Raw genomic sequence first — 22334 nt, 5'->3', positions numbered from 1 at the left:
CAATTGCACATATGACGGAATTGCACATCAGTATTAGGTTAGGTCAGTATTGCGAGTGTTCAGGACTAACAGTGTTTGTTATAAAGTCTGACAGCAGCAGGAAGGAAAGACCTGCGAAACCTTTCCTTCACACAGCGAGGGTGGATCAGTCTCTCACTGAAGCTGCTCTCCAGAGCGGACAGAGTGTCCTGCAGGGGGTGACACTCATGGTCCAGCATAGATGTGAATCTAGCCAGGACCCTCCTGTCCCCCACCTCCTGCACCGAGTCCAGAGCACAGCCCAGGACGGAGCTGGACTCCTTGATGACTTTGTCCAGCCTCTTCCTCTCCCTCTCTGTGATGCTGCTGCTCCAGCAGGCCACACCGTACCGGAGGGCTGATACCACCACAGAGTCGTAGAAGGTCTTCAGGAGTGGCCCTGTCACTCCAAAAGACCTGAGTCTCCTCAGAAGGTAGAGCCCACTCTGGCTCTTCCTGTACAGTGCGTCTGTGTTATGAGTCCAGTCCAGTTTGTGGTTCAGATGAACACCCAGGTACTTGTATGTGTCCACTCTCTCAATGTCCCGTCCCTGGATGTTCACTGGTAAGGGGGCAGTGGGGTGGCGTCTGCGGAAATCCACCACCATCTCCTTGGTCTTCCCCGCGTTGATGAGGAGGTGGTTCCGCTGACACCAGTCCACAAAGTCCTGCGCCAGTCCTCTGTACTCCGCGTCATCGTCGTCCGTGATGAGTCCGATAATGGCAGAGTCATCAGAGAACTTCTGCAGGACACAGCTGTCCGTGTCATGTCTGAAGTCTGCAGTGTAAAGGGTGAAGAGAAAGGGCGCGAGGACAGTGCCCTGGGGCGCCCCCACACTGCAGTTCCGAGTGTCAGACACACAATCCCGTGCTCTCACAAACTGGGGTCGGTCTGTGAGGTAGTCCAGGATCCACTCTGCCAGGTCATACGCCACACCAGCCGTCTCCAGCTTGTCCCTCAGGAGCAGCGGCTGATGGTGTTGAAGGCGCTGGAAAGATCGAAGAACAGAATCCTCACAGAGCTGCCAGGCTTTTCCAGGTGAGAGAAAGAGCGGTGCAGCAGGGAAATAACGGCGTCCTCCACTCCGATGCCAGGCCGATATGCAAACTGCAGCGGGTCCATGGCTGAGCTCACGGTGGAGCGGAGGTGGTCCAGGACCAGCCGCTCCAGTGTCTTCATCAGGTGGGACGTGAGAGCCACTGGCCTGAAGCTGTTGAAGTCTTTGGGGCGCGGTGTCTTAGGCACAGGTACCAGACAGGAGGTCTTCCAGACCTGTGGTACCACCCTCAGCTTCAGGCTCATGTTGAAGACATGCTCCATAACTCCACACAGCGTGTAACAGTAGAAATAGCGTGTTTTAGACGCTTAAGTGTGCACCCTCCCCCACCCACCCAGTCACGGCAAAAAGCGCAGAAGAAAATGTGGCAAACGGGTTTAACATGTGTATTTGCGATATAAAGGCTAACAGCAGACAGAGAGACAGGCACAGAGCAGCTCGGAGCAGCCTCGTCAGACTTCTGCAGGAGTTTGGCAAGAAATTGCTTCAAACACTCTTATTTTTTGACTTAATACCGCTTTTTACGTTTAATTTAATACTATTTAGCGTTGTCGGCGGTACTTTATTAAAAAAATATTGATAACAGTTTATTTTATTTATATTGTAGAAATCAATAATCTAAGTGTGGCGGATCCGTAAACGTTTATTCATTGTGTTTGTTAGACTTCATATGTTAGTCATTTAGTCATGGTTTGTGTTGAGGTGGTGAACAGTGTCTGATATGAATGAATTAGTCTCTGAAACAAAATGTCTGAGAATAAAAAACAGATAAAGTGAAACAGGAACACCCTCCTCTCAGTGTTGAATAAATACAGTTAAAACCTCTTACCTCTAACCCAAATATCTAGGAACAGGCATTTTGGTGCTGTGACCTTGTTATCAAAAAGTATATTATATATATATAATATATATATATATATATATACATACATATGTGCCAACTGTGCCAAACTGTTTTACTATAATTTTAGCTCCTTTAAGATACCTCCTCTCCCTCCCTCCTCTCCCTCCCTCTTCTCCCTTCATCCTCTCCCTCCCTCCTCTTCCGGCTGTGCGGAGGCGGAAAGGGGGAGAAAGGGGGAGTGCTGCCGCGAGTCTCTCTTGCTCCGAGTGTGCTGCGCTGTGAATCTTTAGACTTGTGTTGTAGAACTTACATCAAAGCTACATTTGAGTGTTGGCACAGACGATGGAGCGCGGGAGCTGTACATACACAGTCTCCACACTGAGACTACGTCACGGGGTGGGCGGGGGACACACGCTCTCGCTGAGACTACATCACGGGTTGGGCGGGGGAGCCAGATCTCTCTTCGCAAGGGTGGGGGCAAATCTCAAACTAAGCCGTTTACATTTCCGGTTTGTGAGCGGGGTCCAAGGTATGGGTGATATTTCATAACTATTATGTTATGGGTTTTGCACAACCCTTATTATTATCAGATATACCCTTAGGATAGACTACGAAGCGGGGAAAAAAAGCATGATATGGGATCTTTCAGCTTTACATTTAATTACATCACTGCAAACTGAGATCTCAGCCACACCCCTTTCCCTCGTCCGTTGGACTCACGAACACTTAAACACTTTAATATATATTCATCTCCACATCTTCTCCATTTGCACTGCTAGTTTTGTCTAAACTTTGACCAAGCTGTAAATTGTGTGTATATTAAGTCAACATATTTAGTATAAGTGTGTTTTTATCTTTAGTCCATCCTTTTTTGTAGGTCTTCTTCTTCATGTTTCCCTCGAGCAGCTCAGTCTCAGATCCACAGATTGAGAATGACTAGAACAGCTTTAATATGAAACTGTTTGTTTGGCAAACTAACTGGAGCCATTTAAAAAGCACTCAAATACAGAAACATTCAAGACGTAATTGCTTCTTAGTGATATCAGTAAAATAGCAATGCACTGCGGAGACTTGGAAGAAGCCCCGACCCCCCTCCCCGGCCCCCCTCCTCGGCCCCCCTCCCCGGCCCCCCTAGCCCCGCCCCTGCTGACCTTCTGCTCTGTGGAGCCGGAGCTGCGGGCTCAGAACCTCCTCCAGGAGCTGCTGGTTCCTCTGGTTCTCCTCTTTGGAGCGACACAGTTCCTCCTCATACTCCGCTATTGTTCTTTCAACCAGCGCAAAGATCTCTTCCGCAGCCGCAGTCAGACGCGCGTTCACCAGAGCTCTCAGCGCCAAACTCCTTTCACACATTTTACACTATCTTTTCTTCTTCTTAATGTTGTTAAACGGAGAGTTTTCAGCTTCACACGTGTCGTTTCTAAACGAACCGGATGTGAACGGAGGAACCCGGAAATACGTTGGTCGTACGCATGCGCACTGTGCCCAAACAAATATTACAAAAAAGAAAATACTCTAATGTATTTGTTGTATTATGTTCGTACTTTGACCCTCACACGCGGGTACTTCCGGCAAGAGTGAATCACATCCTGTATTACTGCGCCGTGCTGTCACCATGGCAACAGGGAAACGCATGAGCTGCTGTGAGGGCGGCCTTTCTTTTGTACTTTTGAAAGACTTTTTTAACCAAATAAAGGTTGAACAATGACGATGGAAGTCTCCACAAACAAACAAAGTGTGTTAATGATGAAATATTTAGACATTTGTGTTTTAGAGTCGGTTTAGTCGAACATTAATATTATTGAAACGACCAGGGTATTTTAGAGTCGACTAACCTAAAGCTCGTCTACAGGTCAGACGAGTCATTGACATAAAACACAGTTAATAATAACATATTTTAAAATATTATCACAGAATAGCACATTTTTAGGATTAGAAATAGAAATGGAGGATAGAAATTACCCAGACAACACTGGGACAAAACTCAGCTAAGGTCATATTATATTTATTAAGACTTGTTTTTAGGTTAAATAATAAGGTTATTTTTGTGTTTTTATTACCAAAGATTTTATTTCATACGGAATTTATGTTATTGCATTTTTTGCATCTGAATTATATAAACTGACTTTTTACATCAAATCATGTAAAAATATTAATTGAATATAAATATGATTCAAAGAAACTAATACAATGCTTTAATATTCCGTTTGTAACTGTATTTTAACAAAGTGTTTTTTTAAACATTGTATTTTCATTTCACTGTAATTTAAAATACAGTTACAAACGGAATATTTAAGCATTGTATTATTTTTCTTTGAATCATATTTATATTTGATTAATATTTTTACTTGATTTGATGTAAAAAAAAAAACTGTTTGCATAATTCAGATTAAAAAAAAATTACATAGATTCAGGGGTTTTAGGTGATAAAAACACAAAATAACATTCATAGACTTGAAAAAGTTGTTTTTTTGTGTCCGATTGTCCCTGGTGTGATGTCACTTCCTGTATGAGTGTCCCTGCTGTGATGTCACTTCCTGTATGAGTGTCCCTGCTGTGATGTCACTTCCTTGTCCCTGGTGTGATGTCACTTCCTGTATGAGTGTTCCTGGTGTGATGTCACTTCCTGTATGAGTGTCCCTGCTGTGATGTCACTTCCTTGTCCTTGGTGTGATGTCACTTCCTGTATGAGTGTCCCTGGTGTGATGTAACTTCCTGTATGAGTGTCCCTGGTGTGATGTCACTTCCTGTATGAGTGTCCCTGATGTGATGTCACTTCCTGCATGAGTGTCCCTGGTGTGATGTCTCTTCCTGCATGAGTGTCCCATGTGTGATGTCACTTCCTGCATGAGTGTCCCTGGTGCGATGTCACTTTCAGTATGAGTGTCCCTGGTGTGATGTCACTTCCTGTATGAGTGTCCCTGGTGTGATGTCACTTCCTGTCATTTTCTACTGATGTTTCTACGTCTTCTCCACAAATACCTGCTCGATCGGTGTAAAACTATAATTTATAAGGTACAACATGTATAAATAAATACACCAGATAAAGTCAACACTTGACTATTAAAGATCAGACTGGAACACAAAATAACCGCTTTTAACATCATACAAGCTGGTCACCCGAATGGCCTGCGCTGGACACCCGAATGTCCCGTTGTCCAGAGTAAACGCAGGATTCTCAAACAAGTCGTTAAGTCTAAAGTCGACGTGATTGTGATATAAATAAATCAATCAAAAGTGCAACAATCGTTTGGTCAAAAGTGTTTAATGGTAAATGTCACGACAACAAAAACACGTCAAACAGAACGAATGTTAATCTAAAACCAAAAAGAATATTTACTCATCTTTCTGTGAGATTCAGAAACTAAAAACAACAACATATGAACAAACTTAAGAGCGACACGGATTATCCAAAACCCATGATGAATATTCCCATAAGATTTACAAAAGAGCAGAGTCCAGAAAGATCAAGTCAAAAGCATGAAATAAAACTCTAAACCCTAAAAAGATTTTGAACGTTTAAAGAAACATTTAAATGTTGAAACTCGACGTTTATAAGAGGAAAACGAGCCCTTTTACACCAACAAATATCACCAAATGACTTTAAATTATTAAACAGTTGTATTATTTTAATCATTTTCTGTTTTGTATCTGAAAGTGCAGTTTAAATGAGGCTAAAAACATGCCTCATTTATTTAGAAAAGTATTTACAGAGTCCAGTAAGTGCGAATAAGCACCACCTGGTAACATCAGCAGGTGGTGCTTACTCACACTTGGAGCAGGGCGCTCTGAACGAGGAGACGGACTTAAACAACTCAGATAATAAAAGATACACTGTGTAGCTTTCCGGGTTGCCATGGAGACGTCATCACTTCCTCGATGCATCGGGTCAAACAGATTTTTGTGTTTCAGTCACTTTTCATGTCTTTTCCTCGTAAGACGCCATATTTGTTCTGACGGCCCATCCTCGTCACTGATTGGCTCATCCACCTGTCATTTTCCATCTCCATGGAGACACACGAGGCCTCGTCACCGGCCCAAACGACGGGCCGGGCCGATGTTTGCTAAAGTGGCCCAAAGAGTAACATTAGAAACATTCGGCCGTCATACACTAAATACAGTTTGAACTCGTCAAAACTACAACTTTAAGTGCAAGTCAAACTCCCTGATGAAGAACACTCGAGGCTAAACAATGTCGTCGCCATGGAGATAAGTGGCCCGGGCTAAGCGTGGATGGCCATGTGTTTGCGGATATCGCTCCTCTGGACGAAGCGCTGCGGACACACGGGGCAGCGGAACGGCTTCTCGCCCGTGTGGCTGCGCACGTGGCGGTTCAGGTTGGACTTCTGGATGAAGGTCTTGGTGCACATGGGACACCTGTAAGGCCTGTCCCCCGTGTGCAGCCGCATGTGCGTCGCCAGACAGTTCCTCTGCTTGAACGCCATGTTGCAGACCACGCAGCTGAACAGGACCTGGCCCGTGTGCGTGGACATGTGCGTGCGCAGGTCGTCGTTTCGCCGGTAGCTCTTCAGGCAGAGGTCGCAGCTGAACGGCCTCTCGTCGGTGTGCACGGCCATGTGCAAGCGCACGTTGTATTTCTGCGAGAAGCATTTGTTGCAAACTGGGCAGCTGAAGGGTTTGTCGCCGGTGTGGACAATCATGTGGCGCTTGAGCCGCGTCCTGGTGGTGAACGCTCTGTGACAGATGGAGCAGCGGTGGCACGCTTCGCCGGCGCTTGCCGCGTGCATGCTTTTCATCAGCGTTGCCGGCGTGACGTCTTTTCCGTTCTCAGAGTCCAAGGCCAGGACCTCCTCTTGCTCCTTCACGTGCACTTGAGGCTCAGACTGCGCCACTTGTGCTTCCTTCCTGAGTTTCTTCAATTGCTCCTTCGTAACTTCATGACTTTCTAAATGTTTCTTTAAAGCGACTTGTCTCTTAAACTTTTTCTCGCAGAGGGAGCACGGGAATGTCTCCACGGCGCCGTCTTCTGACTCCGTCTTGAGTGTTTGGTTGGCGCCGGTCTGCGTTCCCTTCACCTGCTCGGCTTGACTTGGCACCTCCTCCAGCTTGTCCTCCTCCTGCTCCTTGTCCTTGTTTTGATGCATCTCCATGTGTCTCTTGAAAAGATACTGCTGCGTAAACGCCTTGTCGCAGAAGGAGCAGCCAAAGGGTCGCTCTCCTGTGTGGATCACCATGTGTCGCTGTAGGTTGGACTGAGGACCTTTCAGGATCTTCTGGCACACGGTGCACTGGTGTTTACGCCTCATCGTGCCGAGGGCGGAGCCGCTCCTCTTGTGACGACCTCTCCTCTTCTTCTGCTTCGGCTTGGGCGAAACGCTGCCCAGTTGGGCGTCTGCAGATTTGTCGTGGATTTGTTTGGAATCGTCGTCTTCTTCTTCCTGGGTTTCCATCCCGACCGGTGAACAGCTGTATGGATTCTCTAATGCCTCAGTGTCAGAGATGAGTCCTGTTTCCACGGTTCCTCCTGCATCTTCGGCCTCATCTTCATCTTCAGCCTCAGCCTCAGTGCAGACCGGCTCAGATTGGATTTGTGGATCAGACAAAGAGCTTTTTGCTTTGGCGCGTGGACTCTGGACGCCTGCAACAAAAATGAAGGATGTTCAGAAGCAGAAGCAGCACTTTATTCTTTTTTGGGAGATTTGAGTTCAATTTAATAGTTTAATTAGACAATTAAACAAATGTTAAAATGTATTTAGTGCTTTAAAAACAGTGATATATCTCAGAACATGTGCATTACATGTATATGATTCAGATTATGATTATTATAGACACATTGTGATATTATTGCATTATTATCAGTTCAGATTTGAGTTATGTTTATCCTTCTGGGCGTGGTTGGAAGGTGCACTGGGGGCGTGGTTGGAAGGTGCACTGGGGGCGTGGTTGGAAGGTGCACTGGGGGCGTGGTTTGAAGGTGCACTGGGGTGTGTGTCTGCTGCATGTCCTTCCCTCTCTTGTCTCCATTCTACGGTGTAAACGCCCTGAATGACACGTTTCATGTTTTCACCAGTGAATAAAGTGTTGGAATTATGAAAGTCACACATGAAATAATTCAGAGAATTTTAGAAGCTTATGTCTTATGGATGAAAATCAGAAATACTTTGTCATCTTTGCTTTTTATGCGTTTTAGAGTCAGTTTAGTCCAGACAAACTTTCACTTTAGAGAAATACAACTACAGGGTCGTTATAGTCGACTCGGCACGATTAATCGAAACAGTCAAAGTGAAGGGAACGTCTTTGTCCCGTGCGCAGAAGACATGGGGCTCGTGCATGTGACATCTGCGTGATCGTGCGTGGGCACAGAGTGAGACTGACCTGCGCCGCTCCGGAGCTGCTGGTTCCTCTGGTTCTCCTGCTTCTCCTCTCTGGACTGGCGCAATTCCTCCTCATACTCCGCTATGGTCCTCTCAAACAGTGCACAGATCTCCTCCGCAGCCGCAGTCAGACGCGCGTTCACGAGCGCGCGGAGGATCGGGACTTTCGACATGTTCTTCGGCTCACAAATCCAACAAAAACACGTGAAACCGAAAGAGCGCGAGCCCCGAGCGCGTGCGATGTCGCTGTCCTGCCGGAAGTGAGACGTAATGGCGGTGCGCGGGGGAGCGGCTCTCTACCGCAGCAGGTGGCGAGAGGGAGGAATAACACCAGAGGAATTCACAAACAGGAAGTTGTTTAAGTGATTCAACATAAAACAATAAACAATGATAAAACGACACATAAGTTGAAAATATGATAATAATGATGATGATCATAAATCAAATAATGTGCCTGTTTTGTTTCCCAGGATATTTTGAGGGCTCAAACTTCTTTAAGGTTTTAAAAGGTTCCTCTTTGTTTAATACTTACAGTAAAATATTACGTGATTTAGGAACATTCGCTTTCAAAATGCAAAGAAAAATGTCCTGACAGAGACAAGTAGAGTTCTGCATTATTAAGACACTGACATTGGCTCTTCTTTGCTCTTACAATCACAAGATGGCGGCCGCAGTTGCCATAGCAACAGCCTCGCGATCCCTCTAGCTTTACTCGACCCTGTCCAGTGAGAGAAGGTCCCACGTTAAAGCTTCTGCTCGTAGAGCGTTTCTCTGGAGAACAAAGATGAACAAAGTGTGAAAAACACGTTTCAGATCTGACACTTTCAGCTGGACCAGCCCGGGCTCAACACGCATGCGCACACGCGGGACCGGAAGTACAGCGGCCGAACAGCAAAAACTGTTGTGTCACATTTGTGCCTCTTTTATCACCTTCTCTGTCTCTATTTGTCTCTTTGAACTGCGTCTGCGTCAAATCTAAATGTCTAAAGTCGTGGCGCTGAGAGTTCTGGTGAACGCGCGTCTGACTGCGGCTGCGGAAGAGATCTTTGCGCTGGTTGAAAGAACAATAGCGGAGTATGAGGAGGAACTGTGTCGCTCCAAAGAGGAGAACCAGAGGAACCAGCAGCTCCTGGACTCGGTTCTGAGCCCGCAGCTCCAAACTGAAGCAGGTGAGTTTCTGCTGAACCTGAACACTCTGGACACGTGTGTCTGAACCGGCCGCGCGGTGGCGCTGTCGCGTTACCGCACGCGCGTCTCCGTTACTTTTACTTGAGTAACTTTTTGCTGAAGAAACTGTTCTTGTTGAAGCAGTTTTCAGATCCCACACTGTCACTGCAGTTCCTCTGACGTCATTACGAACACTTTTATACTTTTGTAATTGTACACGAATATTATTTAGAAGTAGCATCGTTCTCAGAGTAAGGGTTTGAACACAGGAAGTGATGTCACGATATGAAATGTAGAGTCACGATTATGGTCTGAGGTTCTGATGTTATGGTTTCATGTTCTGATGGTCTGAGGTTCTTATGGTCTGAGGTTCTGGAGGTTGATGTTCTGATGGTCTGAGGTTCTTATGGTCTGAGGTTCTGATGTTCCCATGTTCTGATGGTTCCTCGGTTTTATGAAAATGAACTTTCTAAACGATAAAATCAATTTTAATGTGACAACAAAAAAGTTATTCATATTCAGGTTATTTTTTGGGCTGAATTCAACAAAAATACGTAATTTTGCTTCTAAAATTGTCACAATTATTATTCGGTTCTTACGATGTCGTGTCCCGAATAATAACAGTTTTTGATCATGACATCGTTCCATTTAGTCCAAAGTTTATTAATTTAGTTAATTAATTTGCCTGATGTCTGTCCCTCTCTCAGTCCTTGATCCTTGGTGATGTATTGTATCCATGGCAGGAGTTCTGAGGTCCAAGTTCATAGTTCTAAAGTTCAGACGGAAATGTCAAAAACAGTCTGCAGAGCGTCGTGAACTTTAGTCACATCTTCTTCTTTGGTGTTTTAAGTGTTACCTTACCGCCAGACTTTATTCTTCAGTTCAAAGCACATGAGTTCTTCTTCTTCTTTTTCTTTTTCTTTTGCTTCTTCTTCCTCTTTTTCTTCCTCTTCCTGTTCTTCTTCCTCCTCTTTTGGTTCTTCTTCTTCCTCGCCTTCTTCCCAGTGCATTCACCCAGTGTAATTGTGATTTCTGGAGTTACTTACGTGTTTGTTGCTCTGCATCTACTGAGGACAGACCAGCCACGCCTCCATGTCTTTACTCTGACTCTCCAAAAGTAGACTCCCGTCACTCTGACTCCCGTCATTCTGACTCCTGTTTAGAGCCTTTTGCCTGTTTTCTATTTCTGCCCATTCAAGCTCTTTTGTTCAGAGGAATCTTCAGCTTTCGCAATGATCCTTATCCTTTCAGTTCTTTTGAGTTTGAGCAGCTCAGTTTATAACATTCACCATAAAGAGAGTGATCCTCTCTTCTTCTTCCTTCTTTGGTGTTTTATGGCGGCTGGTATCCAAGTGTTGCATTACCACAAGACTTTATTCTTTAGACTCTATCCACAACCAAGGTATCTGTAAGAGCCATATTGAGGCCTTGTACATCGGTGGCCACACAGTGTAGCTTGTTGGGTCTTGTCTGGTTGTGGGCAGGTGTTCCTATTTAAGGCCTAATTATCCTGGCCTCAGGGCTACAGGGTGGAGGCCGTGTGGTGGTGGAGGCCGTGTGGTGATGGAGGCATACAGTTTTTGACCGTGGTTGATTTGCAGGTGTATGAAAATTGCAACAGGCGCTAAATATATTTAGTAGTTGGCCAGATTGGACATAGATTTATAGACTTTAGATATTATTCCTCTTTAAAGTTCTGCTTTATAAGCCTTGATAAACATCTCAGTTAGAGGTTATAAAGGTCAGGACTTTGTTTAATGTCTTGGTTATAATAACTCTTTATTTGTAAAAACCTATAAAAGTCCTGTTTCTCTTTCAACATATCAAAGCTTTTCATGTGATTCTCTTTTACAATCTGGTGAAAAACCTTTAGACCTTTTGTACTCCAGACCTTGAGTCTCAGGTCAGTTCTATTTGGTACAAAACCTTTGGTCATAAAGCTTTACCAGTTTAAGATTGTAACATCTTTGTTTGTATGTTCTGATCAGCTCCTTCCATGTTGTTAGCACAGATTTGACCCAGAGATTCTTCACTTCCTCCAAATGACTCCAGTGTCTGGGCCAGGACACCAGCTGGTCCACCTCATTCTGTTGACAGACTCATCAGCCCGATGAGGGTGGTGTTGTCATGGCGATGAGGGTGATGTCGTCCACAAACTTAATTCGTTTTACGGAGTCGTGGTGATGAGGGTGGCGTTGTCATGGCTGGAGGTGCAGCAGTTTGTGTACAGGGAGAAGAGAAGGGGAGAAAGTACACAGCCCTGTGGAGCTCCTGTGCTGATAGTCCCAGTGTCTGAGACATTCTTCCCCAGCCGCACGCACTGCCTCTGATCTATCAGGTCGTCAGTGCTCCACCTGCAGGTGGAGTCGGCGCTCCCCCTGAAGGTGGAACCTGGCATAGGTTCCTGGGGAGTCCAGAGTCATGAGTTGCACTTCATAGTTTCAATCCTTTGACGTGGACTTAATCAAATTTTTCAAGGTCTTTTTTAATAGTAGAGAAAAGTGGGGTTTATTTTCCCAAGTTGCTCATTGGTCTTTATGGAGGACAACCCTAAATATTTAAGAGATTTCGTTTGCCATTTAAATGGTTGAGTCTTTCTAAAGGACAGAGGGGGGCGCCAGTGAGGGACAATTAAATTTTTTTTGTACTTTTACTTTGTATCCAGATGTCATCGTCTGCACTGTAGCAATTTTTTATGTTCCGTTCCATCGATTGTAACACCATGAATTGCTTTGATTGTCTGATAAAGGGTCAATGGAAGTTCAAAGCAAACAGGAGAGGCCAAGCACAGCCCTGTCTCACTCCTCTTTCCAGAGTCAGTGGACCATTGATTTTAATTCTTTATTTTGGACCATTGTAAAAAGCCCCAATATTTTTTGTAATTATGGCCAAATAAAATAAATGGTGTGTTTCCGGTAACATTGGGGAATTTTTATTTTATTTTTATTTTTTAATATTTAAAAATTCTGGCACAGATTTTGCCGACAGTTTTCTTTTCTCAGAAGTGAGCACTTTGTGACAGCGTGAGAGTTGTTGTTGTTGTAGTCCGGGGCGCACTGTGCAGTTACAACGAGATCATCTGATACCTCAACATGATGAAAAATATCTTACAGACTTCTACGTTCACAATTTTTCTTATTGTCACTTGATGATGTGAGCACTTTTCGACAGTCACGCCAAATCTTGACCGCTGCTGCCCCGGGCGTGCATATCGCCCTCGCCATGGCAGCCGGTCTGCACGCTGCCCAAATATGAGCATCTGCAACATCTTACGATCCCCACAGGTGATTTTTTTTCCCGCAGCTTTTGGATTTGCTCTCACAATTTGACATTCTCGAAAAGTACGGCCAGTAAATATGCGATAAAATGTTTTAGGTTGGGTTTTCTTTATTTTGAAATTCAGGTCGGTCTGGTTACAGGAAACACACAATTATTATTTTTTGGCCTAAGTAGTCTATTATAAATGTGTTTATCACTTTAGATAAATAAGTCCAGCTACAGAATCAAATTCTTCTCAGCGTCCAGACTTATTATTCCATTTTTGCAGTGGCGGGCCGTGGGTCTGGGACCTGGGCCTTCAGTGAGGTCCTACACAGTCCCACCCGAATGAATCCACCTCTAATTACCATCATTATGATGCCATGGCTCTAGGCACTATACATTTAGACCGAAATGCAGTTTAACCAGGCGTTACGTCACCTTGTCCGCGCGTTGTCTGCACCGTTGCCCGCGTTGGAATTTTGAAAGTGGGGAACGAACCGCCTGTGACAGGCTTTGTAACATCGGCGTCGGACGACCTCTCCTTACAATGTCTAACTTTTCTTGAAAAGTTCATCTTGAGAAAGACGTTATAATTATATCCTCGACCAATTCGAAATCTTTTCCTCCTTCCGCCATTGTGGGTTGAAAAAACATCTTAGTAGTAGGCGGATTAATTTGTTTATCAAATTCAGTCTCCTCATTCTGAGGTTCTGCATAGACCCGCTCATAGGACCTGCCTCTCAATATTGGTAATCCAATCAAAAGATTCAGCTCAGGCAGTAATTTTCTCTCTTGGGACCAAATCCACTCTCTTGTCCCTAACCCTAACCCTAATCCAAATCCTAACCCAGTGTCTGAAGTGTATCGAGGGCCGCCATATAATTATTGTGTTTTTGGGCTCCCATGAGGGCCGCCATATTGGAGCAAATTCTGACTTCCGTGAGGCAGCGGAGGGTTGATCTGATACTGACCCTACACCTGCTGCTGGCTCCTGTGTAACAGCCAGCAGACGTACAATAGCCAACTCTAAAGCTGATTGGTTAACATATAATTTTCATTTCCATTCACTTTATGCTACAAGTGCCTTTCCTGTTGAGTCTGCAGCATGGATCTATTATAATATCTGGATAGGGTATGGCTAGCTGCAGCATGTCGCAGACTACCCAGTGGCCACTCCATTGGTACTGCATCGTGCGTCCAGAAAGCTTTTTTTCCCTAGAGCTTTCAAAAAAGTCGGATATGTCGGCAATTTTAAGATTCTTCAGTTGTCTTTAAAACGCTTTTTAAGCTGTTAGCTTCGGCTACGCTCTAGCGCGCCGCTCTAGCCCAGCTCGTGACCGTCTAGACTAATCAGAGCGCGTGTAGGCGAAGTGAACGGGCCGAGATGCCTTGAAATAGCCCAAATGCCACGACTGAGCTACAGGCGTAAAAATATGAATCTATGAGTTTAATAACTGAACAAATCATGGAACTAGTGACCACCACGGGTCTGAGGGCCGCGGATCTACTGCTCAGAAGTGATGTCTTGAAATGTTTCTGCCTGAAAAACTAAATCACGTAATAAATGCTATGGAAATAGAATGTTTTGCCAGGCATAAACTAATCGATGTTACGTTTCGTGTCCATCAGTGTTGTTATCTGTATTACACAGACAAGAAACCTAAATACGGACTTAATCATGACTTTAGCATGTTTTGCATGTAGATAAACATGTCCTTTGAATACATTTGACATGTTGTAGAATGATATGATTAAAAATCCTTAATTTAAGAAATCAATTTTAGATCATACATTCCATGTACTTAATAAGGACCAGAATTATTTCCATTGACAGTGAAAAAGTTTACTAACTAGACATTTTTTATGGTTTTATATTTTATTTGCGATAAACCACAAAACACTGAATAATAACACTAAAATATTGAGCCATGACTATAAATAGATTTACTTTTTTCCTGTTAAAAATCCTTCAGTTTTCTTAAAACCAGTTGTTTAATATTTCGCTTTATCTCACACTGTGCTCTGCGCTGCTCTAGTAACTCTCTGATTGGTCAGTACGATCACATGGTACGCTAACCGGACGCAGACCTACGTCACTTCTGGGCTGCAGTGTCCAAAGAGTTTTAAAGGCTAACTGGCGACATGCGCTACTGAGCAGCTCTCATTGACTTGAATGGGCCGCCATCTTGGCTGCTGGGGGCTTAGTCTGAAGGCCTGAGGGCAGATTTCAGATTTTAGACCAGGGGTGTCAAACTCATTTTGGGCCGCGGGCCGAATTTTGACGCTCATGCTGGGTCGCGGGCTGAACATAACGTAATACATAAAACAATAAAAATATATAAGAAATAGCTTTTTTACAGCCTAGTAATAGTTGTGGAGACTGTTGCGCAAATGTGCAGCAGGTGAAAGACTGGGTCCATATTCATGCAGCAGCAGGAACAGGAACATGGACTTTTGATGTGATTTCTGATGTGAAATGTTCATATCACAGACATGTTTCTGCTCAAACTCAATATGAGCTCAATATTTTCATAGTTTAAGCTGATCTTAGTGACAAATGATTCATGTAGTGACTCAAATGAGGTCATTGTATTTGTGTTCAGTCACATTAGTGTGGACACAGTCATGTTCAGACTTTTACACTCTGACCTGTGTTTTTACCTGTGGCTCCTGATCTGTCCAGGTTTGTAGAGGTTTGGATGTTTTCCTCACAGAGCATCATCACAGAAGTTACTTTTCTTGTTGTTAGCTCCACTTTTAGCACAACTCTAACATCCACAAAACCGTCTTCTTTCTTTCTTCCACGTTCCCTAAAGCCACACGTCTCTGTCCTCACTCAGACCTCTGCTCTGAGGTGCGTAAGTGCTGTAAAGTGCGCAATCGCGTGTCTTACTTCTCTTAGCACTTCTCCCTCGCAGTACACACGGCAGTGAAAAGCCGCACGGTGGAGAGGCGGCCACCAGCGGCATTGTGGGACGTGTAGTTTTAGCGCCAACAACGGTTACGGATGTAACTACGGTTTTATGAATAGAAAAAGAAAAAAAAAAGTTTTTTTTTTTTTTTAAATATTAATTCAAAACGTTCGGCGGGCCGGATTAAAACGTTTGGCAGGCCGGATCCGGCTGTTTGACACCCCTGTTTTAGACCCTTGGCAACACATGATGAGGCGGAATATGATTGGATAAAAGATCTAACATAAAGACCAGCTCTCCAAATCTCAACCTGGGGCTAGAAGTAGTGCTACCAAGAGGAAAGCAATGAAATAAAGAGTATAACTCTTACTCTGGGGAATAATTTAATAAATATTTGTGGGAAAATATACATATTTTTTAATTATATTCATAACTATTCTGATTATGCTTAGGCCAGCAGAGAAGGCCTTGCTGGCCCTGAAGGCCCACCACTGCATTTTTGTTTAGTTGTGTTTGTATTTGGCTCATTCTGTGTAAAGATGGTCTTGTTTTCTTCCCATTTTTCTTTCCTTAGCATAAGACGTATAATCACTCACTAAAACATTTCACATTGTTAAATATAAAGAGGTTTCTGAGGCGACTTTGTCTTTGGGTCGATGTTGTTGCTGATCGACGCCCTCTGACCCTCTGACCACCACCAGCCGTTCACACACACCTGAGCCACACTAGACCATGTGGGTGAAGCTCCTGAAGGACACAGCATTTCATCTAGCGCCCCCCTGTGGTACCACCTAACCAGGCCCCCTGTGAGGTCAGGTTCTATGACACTTGAGGACTTTCTCTCCACAGATCAGGGTTCCCTCAGAGTGGTTCACAATCAGCTCCATGAGATCAGCAGAGAAAGTGACATCGCCCCCTGGTGGAGCGACACATTTACATTTTACAATGTTTTCCTTTGTTTTTTGATGTTCTATATGACTTGATTGTGTCTCTTGTAAATATTTAATATATATTTTCTTTTCTTTGATATTTTTGATCGTTTGATTGGGTTAAATATGTTAACGTTAAAGGATGTTACCTGTAATTTTTCCGATGCTGTTTGATTGATTTTCAATCAATTCTTTCAATCCCTCATTCGTCCAGCAGTGTTCCATCGTTCCATCGTTCCATTCCAAAAGTCATTCTCAATCAGGTTAAGAATGACCTCAACTGAACTTGTAGATTCTGGACCAGACAAAATAAACTACACACCAGATTCACACTTGTCCCAGCCAAGTCCTGCCCGCCCGGCCTGGCTAAACATCAGCCATACTTTAGCCAAATGCCTCTAACTGGGAAAGACAGACAAAATATCTGTGCCAAATATTGAGACTTGTTCTTGGTGGAATTTGAATCTGACGGTCGTGTAAATGAATAAAGCACGTTAGCTTCACTTGAGCAGCTCGGACCCTTTTGTGGAACATGATCTCCACGATGTCCGTCCAGCGCCCCACTGCCTGCAGCCACACGTCAGGGCAGAAACATGAAGGACACGACTGCAAAAGATCTGCAGAGCACGAGAAAAATGAAGACTAACATTTTTTTTTGAATGAAACAAATGAAAACTCAATGTGTTTGAGGCACAACATATTCATATGGTTCAGTGTTTAGCAGAAAAAGCAAGATTCAGTGACACTGAGTCGACTTTAGGCACAAGGTAAACGCATATTTTTGGTATCATCGTTTATTTATTATATTTATTTAATTACCTTTTTCTCCTTTTCTCCTGCAGGTGTTCAGATGGACTTCAGCCCTGATCCCAGTATGAAGCAGGAAACTCCAGAGCTTGCACAGATTAAAGAGGAACCAGAGGAACATTTGCTGAAACAGGAGGAAGAGCAGCTCCCAGAGTTCACTGCTGTGTGTGTGAAGAGTGAAGAGCAGTCCTCACTGCTTCAACAAAGACAAACTGAGCACAGAGAGTTGACACAGGGAGAGCACTGTGGAGGAGCAGGAGTAGACATCAGCTTTGACCCACATGGACATTTACACTCACAGACTGAGGAACAAACTGACAATGATGAAGACTGGGAACCTCCAGCCAGCAGTTCAACTGCACAGATGGAGACAGAGGCTGATGGAGACCACTACAACCAAGTCCAGATAAAAGACACAAGTACAGCTGCACACAACTCGGGTCTATTCAGCAAATACAAGTGTGGAGCAGAGAACAGAGCCACTGTCACAGAGGGACACGGCTCAGATGACGATGCGGATGATGATGATGATGATGACAATGATGATGAAGAAGAGGGAAGGGAGGAGATGCAGTGTCCATTTTGTCTAAAGAGTTTTACAAGTGAACAGAGCTACGAAACACACATTGGTGTTCACACCGGTGTGAAACCTTACAGTTGTTCAGTTTGTGACAAAACCTTCAGTACAAAAGGGAATCGTCACACTCACATGAAAATCCACCGCGGAGAGAGACCTCACAGCTGTTTGATCTGCGTTCGAGCGTTTACGTCAAGCTCAGCGCTCAAAGTGCACATGAGATGTCACACTGGCGAGAGACCTTACAGCTGTTCCATGTGCGACAAAACCTTTGGTCATAAAACTGCTTTGAACGACCACATGAGAACGCACACTGGAGACAAACCTTATAGCTGCTCCATCTGTAAGAAAGAATTCACCAAAAAGGGAAACTGTGACTCACACATGAGACGACACAGAGGAGAGAAACCTTACAGCTGTTCAGTGTGTGACAAGGCCTTTGCCGTTAGTTCCGCCCTCAGTGTTCACATGAGGACTCACACTGGAGAGAAACCTTACAGCTGTCCCACCTGCGTCAAGGCATTTGTGTGTCGCTCTGCGCTCAATGTTCACATCAGAACTCACACCGGAGACAAACCTTACAGCTGCTCCGTCTGCAACAAGAAGTTTATGAGAAAAGGTCACCTGGAGACGCACCTGAAGACACACACACCTTTCAGCTGTCCCACCTGTGAGCAGATGTTTCTGCAGAAGCTGGAGCTTGTGGAACACATGAAAAGTCACGGCTTTGAAGATTGAACCCGGTTGGGATCAGATCAGACTTAAACTCAGAAAAATATAATATTCAAACATGTTATACTTTGTCATTATTGAGTGTAAGAACAATTAACTTAAAGGACGCATTATTTGTTCTCTTGCTTTACACTGTTTCTTCACAAACTGCTGCAGTAAAACACTCAACTGACATTTGACACATTTTAGAAAATAGATTCAAAATGTGCTCGTCTGGACACCGTGTTTCAACTCTCATCCAAGAGTAATTCTCAATTTGTGGATCGCGTCTGAAAGCTCAGATATTTATCCAACTCTAATTAAGCCCCGCCCACTGGGTGTATCCTATTCATCTATTTGTTTACACCGTTCCCCTAACAGCCCTGTCATGGGCCATAGACATCCTATTGTTAGCTGCCGCAGCTCCTCATCACTGATTAGTACCTGATCATCTGTTATCTTTATTTACCAGGGCCTCAACACACTGTTGTAAACAGCGGGCAAACTGTGTGTTTAAAGAGGATTCTCTCTTTGAACTTTCAGACGTCTCTTCTTCTGCTCAGGATCTTCAGCCAGTGGTTTGTGGTTTAAAGATGATGATGATGATGATGATGATGATGATAATGAAGGCGCTCTGACTAAATCTGAATCTCTTTTTCTTATGGAACACTACTGGATGAATGAGGGATTACACCCATTTGACATCATTTATTATAAGATCTGTTTTTGATGAGCTCTGCCAAAGATGCACTGATTGCAAAATTCTTGGCCGATACCGATTTCCGTTTTTTAAGGAGGTATGACCTGCCAAAACTGTTTTTTCCAATACCGATTTTCTATCTAAGAAATAATTATAATCATATAATGGACACCATATTTATTTGACTTGAGTACCCTTCTCCCAGACAACATTTTGCTGATATAACTGCAATTAAAACCACAACTAGTGGTAGGCTAGAGTTTTTCAACTGTGCCTCCTGAGCAGATTTATTTTCACTGACTATAACATTCAGTCCAGTTTACAGGTCAATAACTAACTTACATTCAAACAACAACATTCAAAAACATCCCAGCAGTTGTCTTATACAATGTAATTTATTGACTACCCCTCCAGTACCTCTGGGTACACCTCGGGGGACTCATACCGCCATTTGAGGCTTTCAACAACACCTCAACACAAGCAGCAGTTATAAGACAAAAGAGAACTTTAAGTCCATCTAAAAAAATAAAGTGCAATGAAATCTTTGTACTTGAAAATTAAAGCTGGTGCTCAAAGTAAATTGCATCACCTCTTTTTATATTTCAAAATAAAAGGTGCAGCATATACTTTAATATTTTCATAATCCAGCCACCAAGCAGTCAGGCTCAACATTGACATTGAGCTCACGTTGGAAGTCCGAATGTCCATTGTGAAACTGGCCGGGGATTTAGTGCTGTCCAGCAATTTGTGTATATGGCTTGAAACTCTCTCAAACAACTCTGGCAGCGCTGTGTCAGAAAAGTACCGCCTACTTGATCATTTGTACCGTGGACTTGGGTGTTTCATCAGGTTTACGAAGCCTTTATGCTGTACTACGCTAAACTGCTGGTCGTCCAGAGCCATGAACTCCATTATTTTCCTAGTGGTGGCGTTGGACTTTTCAGTGTTGATGTGGAACATAGCAGCCACGGTGAAGGGTTGTTGTGGTTGCTGCGACTCTGCTGCATCCCTCCTCTTAGCAGCAGTGTCTTTATATTTGCTAAACAAACCTGGGTGCTTCTTTTCCAAGTGGTGTATTAAGTTTGTTGTTCCAACAGGCGTTAGGCGTTGATCCTCCACGGCTTACTTTTGACTTGCAAGCATTACAAACAGCGTGTTTTGGGTCGTCCTGGCACAAAGTGAAATAAGTCCAAATCAGCGGCATGTTTTCTTCCTGAGTCTTGCTAGTTTTTAGCTGTTTTTGCTCTGGGTGCGTTGAGCTGCTACAAACCGCGCATGCAAGTCAGTTTGATCGGCCGAAAACCGGAAATTACGACACTGACCAGCCGGTCACCGATTGGGGCCGATTGGATATAAAACCGGCTTTTTTAATCGCGGCCGATTGATCGGTGCATCTCTAGTTTTGGCTCATTTAATATTAAAATAAATTATGTAATTTAAACTGATTTAGAAACCTGTTCATGATCTGGTTTCACCTCAAACTAGTTCTGTTTTTTGCTGTTCCTTTTTAAATTAAAAGGTTCAAATTGAGCTTTAAGTGTTTTCTAACTTCAGGCCAGTTCAATTTATCTCCATTTATTATAAATATATTGTTCAATCCAGTTCACAATTTTGTCAAGTTTTTGATTTGGCAAGTAAATTATTTCTTTGCAAAGTGATGATGTCATCGCTCTTACTTCCTTGTTCAGTCTCAATCATTAAAATGTCAGTTGGTGATTTCAATCTGCTCCAGAGTTTTGAACAAAAAAGTTTGAAAAAAACCCCCATAAAAATAATGACATTTGTTCCTCCTCTTGATCATTTTATGCTGAAATAATCTCATTGTTTTTCCCTTTACGCTCCGAGCGTCTCAAACAGAGCGTTTCTGTTTGCGTCGTCTGGATGATGACATCGTTTGTTGTGGGCGGAGCTGATGTGACAATCGATACATTGGATACAAAGTTCAAAAGCATCTCTAAACAAGTCTGTAAAACAATTCATGAGTTTGTTTTCTGTTTAAAGGAAAATTAATAAAGTTTGATTCCTTTTGAATGGTCAAAAGTATTTTTTATTTTTATTGTTCTTTGCTATGGCACTGGTTTCCCTCGCTCAGAAACCAGGAAAGTAACTTTTATGAAACATGATTGAGGCACAAACAGCTGCATGGTTCTAAAGACTCACTTCACTTTGGTAAAAACAATTAAAAAAATGTATTTATCTGGGATTTTTATAATTGTTCTTTTATTTTTGTTTTTTACACACATATCTATCCAACTGATATCTGAGGAAACCTGCCCATATTCCAAACTCATCTCCAAATGATTTTGAAATTAAAATAAAGCTTTATTCTGGTTAATATAAAAAAAAATCCAATTATTTAGATTTTTGGTAGAGATTTGACATGAGTTTTGATAATTACAGAGAAAATATGCATTTAGTCTGTGAAGAATGCCTCTTGTGCAAGTGTTTTCTCAAACGATCCGCCTCCTGCTCTGAGGTCGATGCTGCTTCCAGCGTAGTCAAGTGTATAGTACTAAAGTATAGTACTTTTACTTTTGTACTTTACTTAACTCCTCTGCCAAATGGAACCAGGATTTATTCTCTCACTCTCTTAAAGCTGCTCAGACTGAATATTGTGTTTGATGCAGAATCTTTATCTTTATCACCACATCATTCTTTTGAAAGTTTAATTGTGTATTTTTCTCCTTCTCTCTTGCAGATGCTCAGACCGACTGGTGCAGTCCTGATCTTGTGAGTGAGGAAACTCCAGAGACTGCACAGATTAAAGAGGAACCAGAGGAACATTTGCTGAAACAGGAGGAAGAGCAGCTCCCAGAGTTCACTGCTGTGTGTGTGAAGAGTGAAGAGCAGTCCTCACTGCTTCAACAAAGACAAACTGAGCACAGAGAGTTGACACAGGGAGAGCACTGTGGAGGAGCAGGAGCAGACATCAGCTTAGACCCACATGGACATTTACACTCACAGACTGAGGAACAAACTGACAATGATGAAGACTGGGAACCTCCAGCCAGCAGTTCA

The 22334-nt window shown here is 43.5% G+C and overlaps 3 protein-coding genes across 5 annotated transcripts in view; 1 reads left to right on the top strand and 2 right to left on the bottom strand.

Moving 5' to 3' along the window:
* The window catches only part of LOC140353380 (uncharacterized), a 257995-nt gene extending 254682 nt beyond the window's left edge, over window positions 1-3313 (bottom strand). The window contains exon 1 of one of the 3 annotated variants that reach the window (XM_072437917.1): window positions 3072-3313. In XM_072437917.1, the coding sequence (XP_072294018.1) occupies window positions 3072-3270 (199 nt within the window). In that variant the 5' untranslated portion in view covers window positions 3271-3313. The remainder of the gene's footprint in view (window positions 1-3071) is intronic. The other 2 variants (XM_072437918.1, XM_072437915.1) reach the window with 2 other exon arrangements.
* A 1916-nt stretch (window positions 3314-5229) lies between these two features.
* On the bottom strand, window positions 5230-8515 carry LOC140353381 (uncharacterized). Its single transcript, XM_072437919.1, has 2 exons — window positions 8254-8515; window positions 5230-7516 (listed from the first exon to the last, which is right to left on the bottom strand). The coding sequence occupies exons 1-2, from the start codon at window positions 8423-8425 to the stop codon at window positions 6141-6143; spliced, it is 1548 nt and encodes a 515-aa protein (XP_072294020.1). The 5' UTR covers window positions 8426-8515; the 3' UTR covers window positions 5230-6140.
* Window positions 8516-9177: 662 nt separating this feature from the next.
* On the top strand, window positions 9178-18687 carry LOC140353383 (uncharacterized). The gene is made up of 2 exons (XM_072437925.1): window positions 9178-9421; window positions 17364-18687. The coding sequence occupies exons 1-2, from the start codon at window positions 9232-9234 to the stop codon at window positions 18641-18643; spliced, it is 1470 nt and encodes a 489-aa protein (XP_072294026.1). The 5' UTR covers window positions 9178-9231; the 3' UTR covers window positions 18644-18687.
* The last annotated feature ends 3647 nt before the right edge of the window (window positions 18688-22334 follow it).

Source organism: Eucyclogobius newberryi, unplaced genomic scaffold, assembly GCF_026437365.1.
Source record: "Eucyclogobius newberryi isolate DKJ021-1_F unplaced genomic scaffold, fEucNew1.0.hap1 SCAF_9, whole genome shotgun sequence".
In the NCBI taxonomy this organism is placed as follows: Eukaryota; Metazoa; Chordata; class Actinopteri; order Gobiiformes; family Gobiidae; genus Eucyclogobius; species Eucyclogobius newberryi.
Note: the sequence above shows the minus strand (reverse complement) of the source record. Positions and strands in the feature narration are given on the sequence as shown.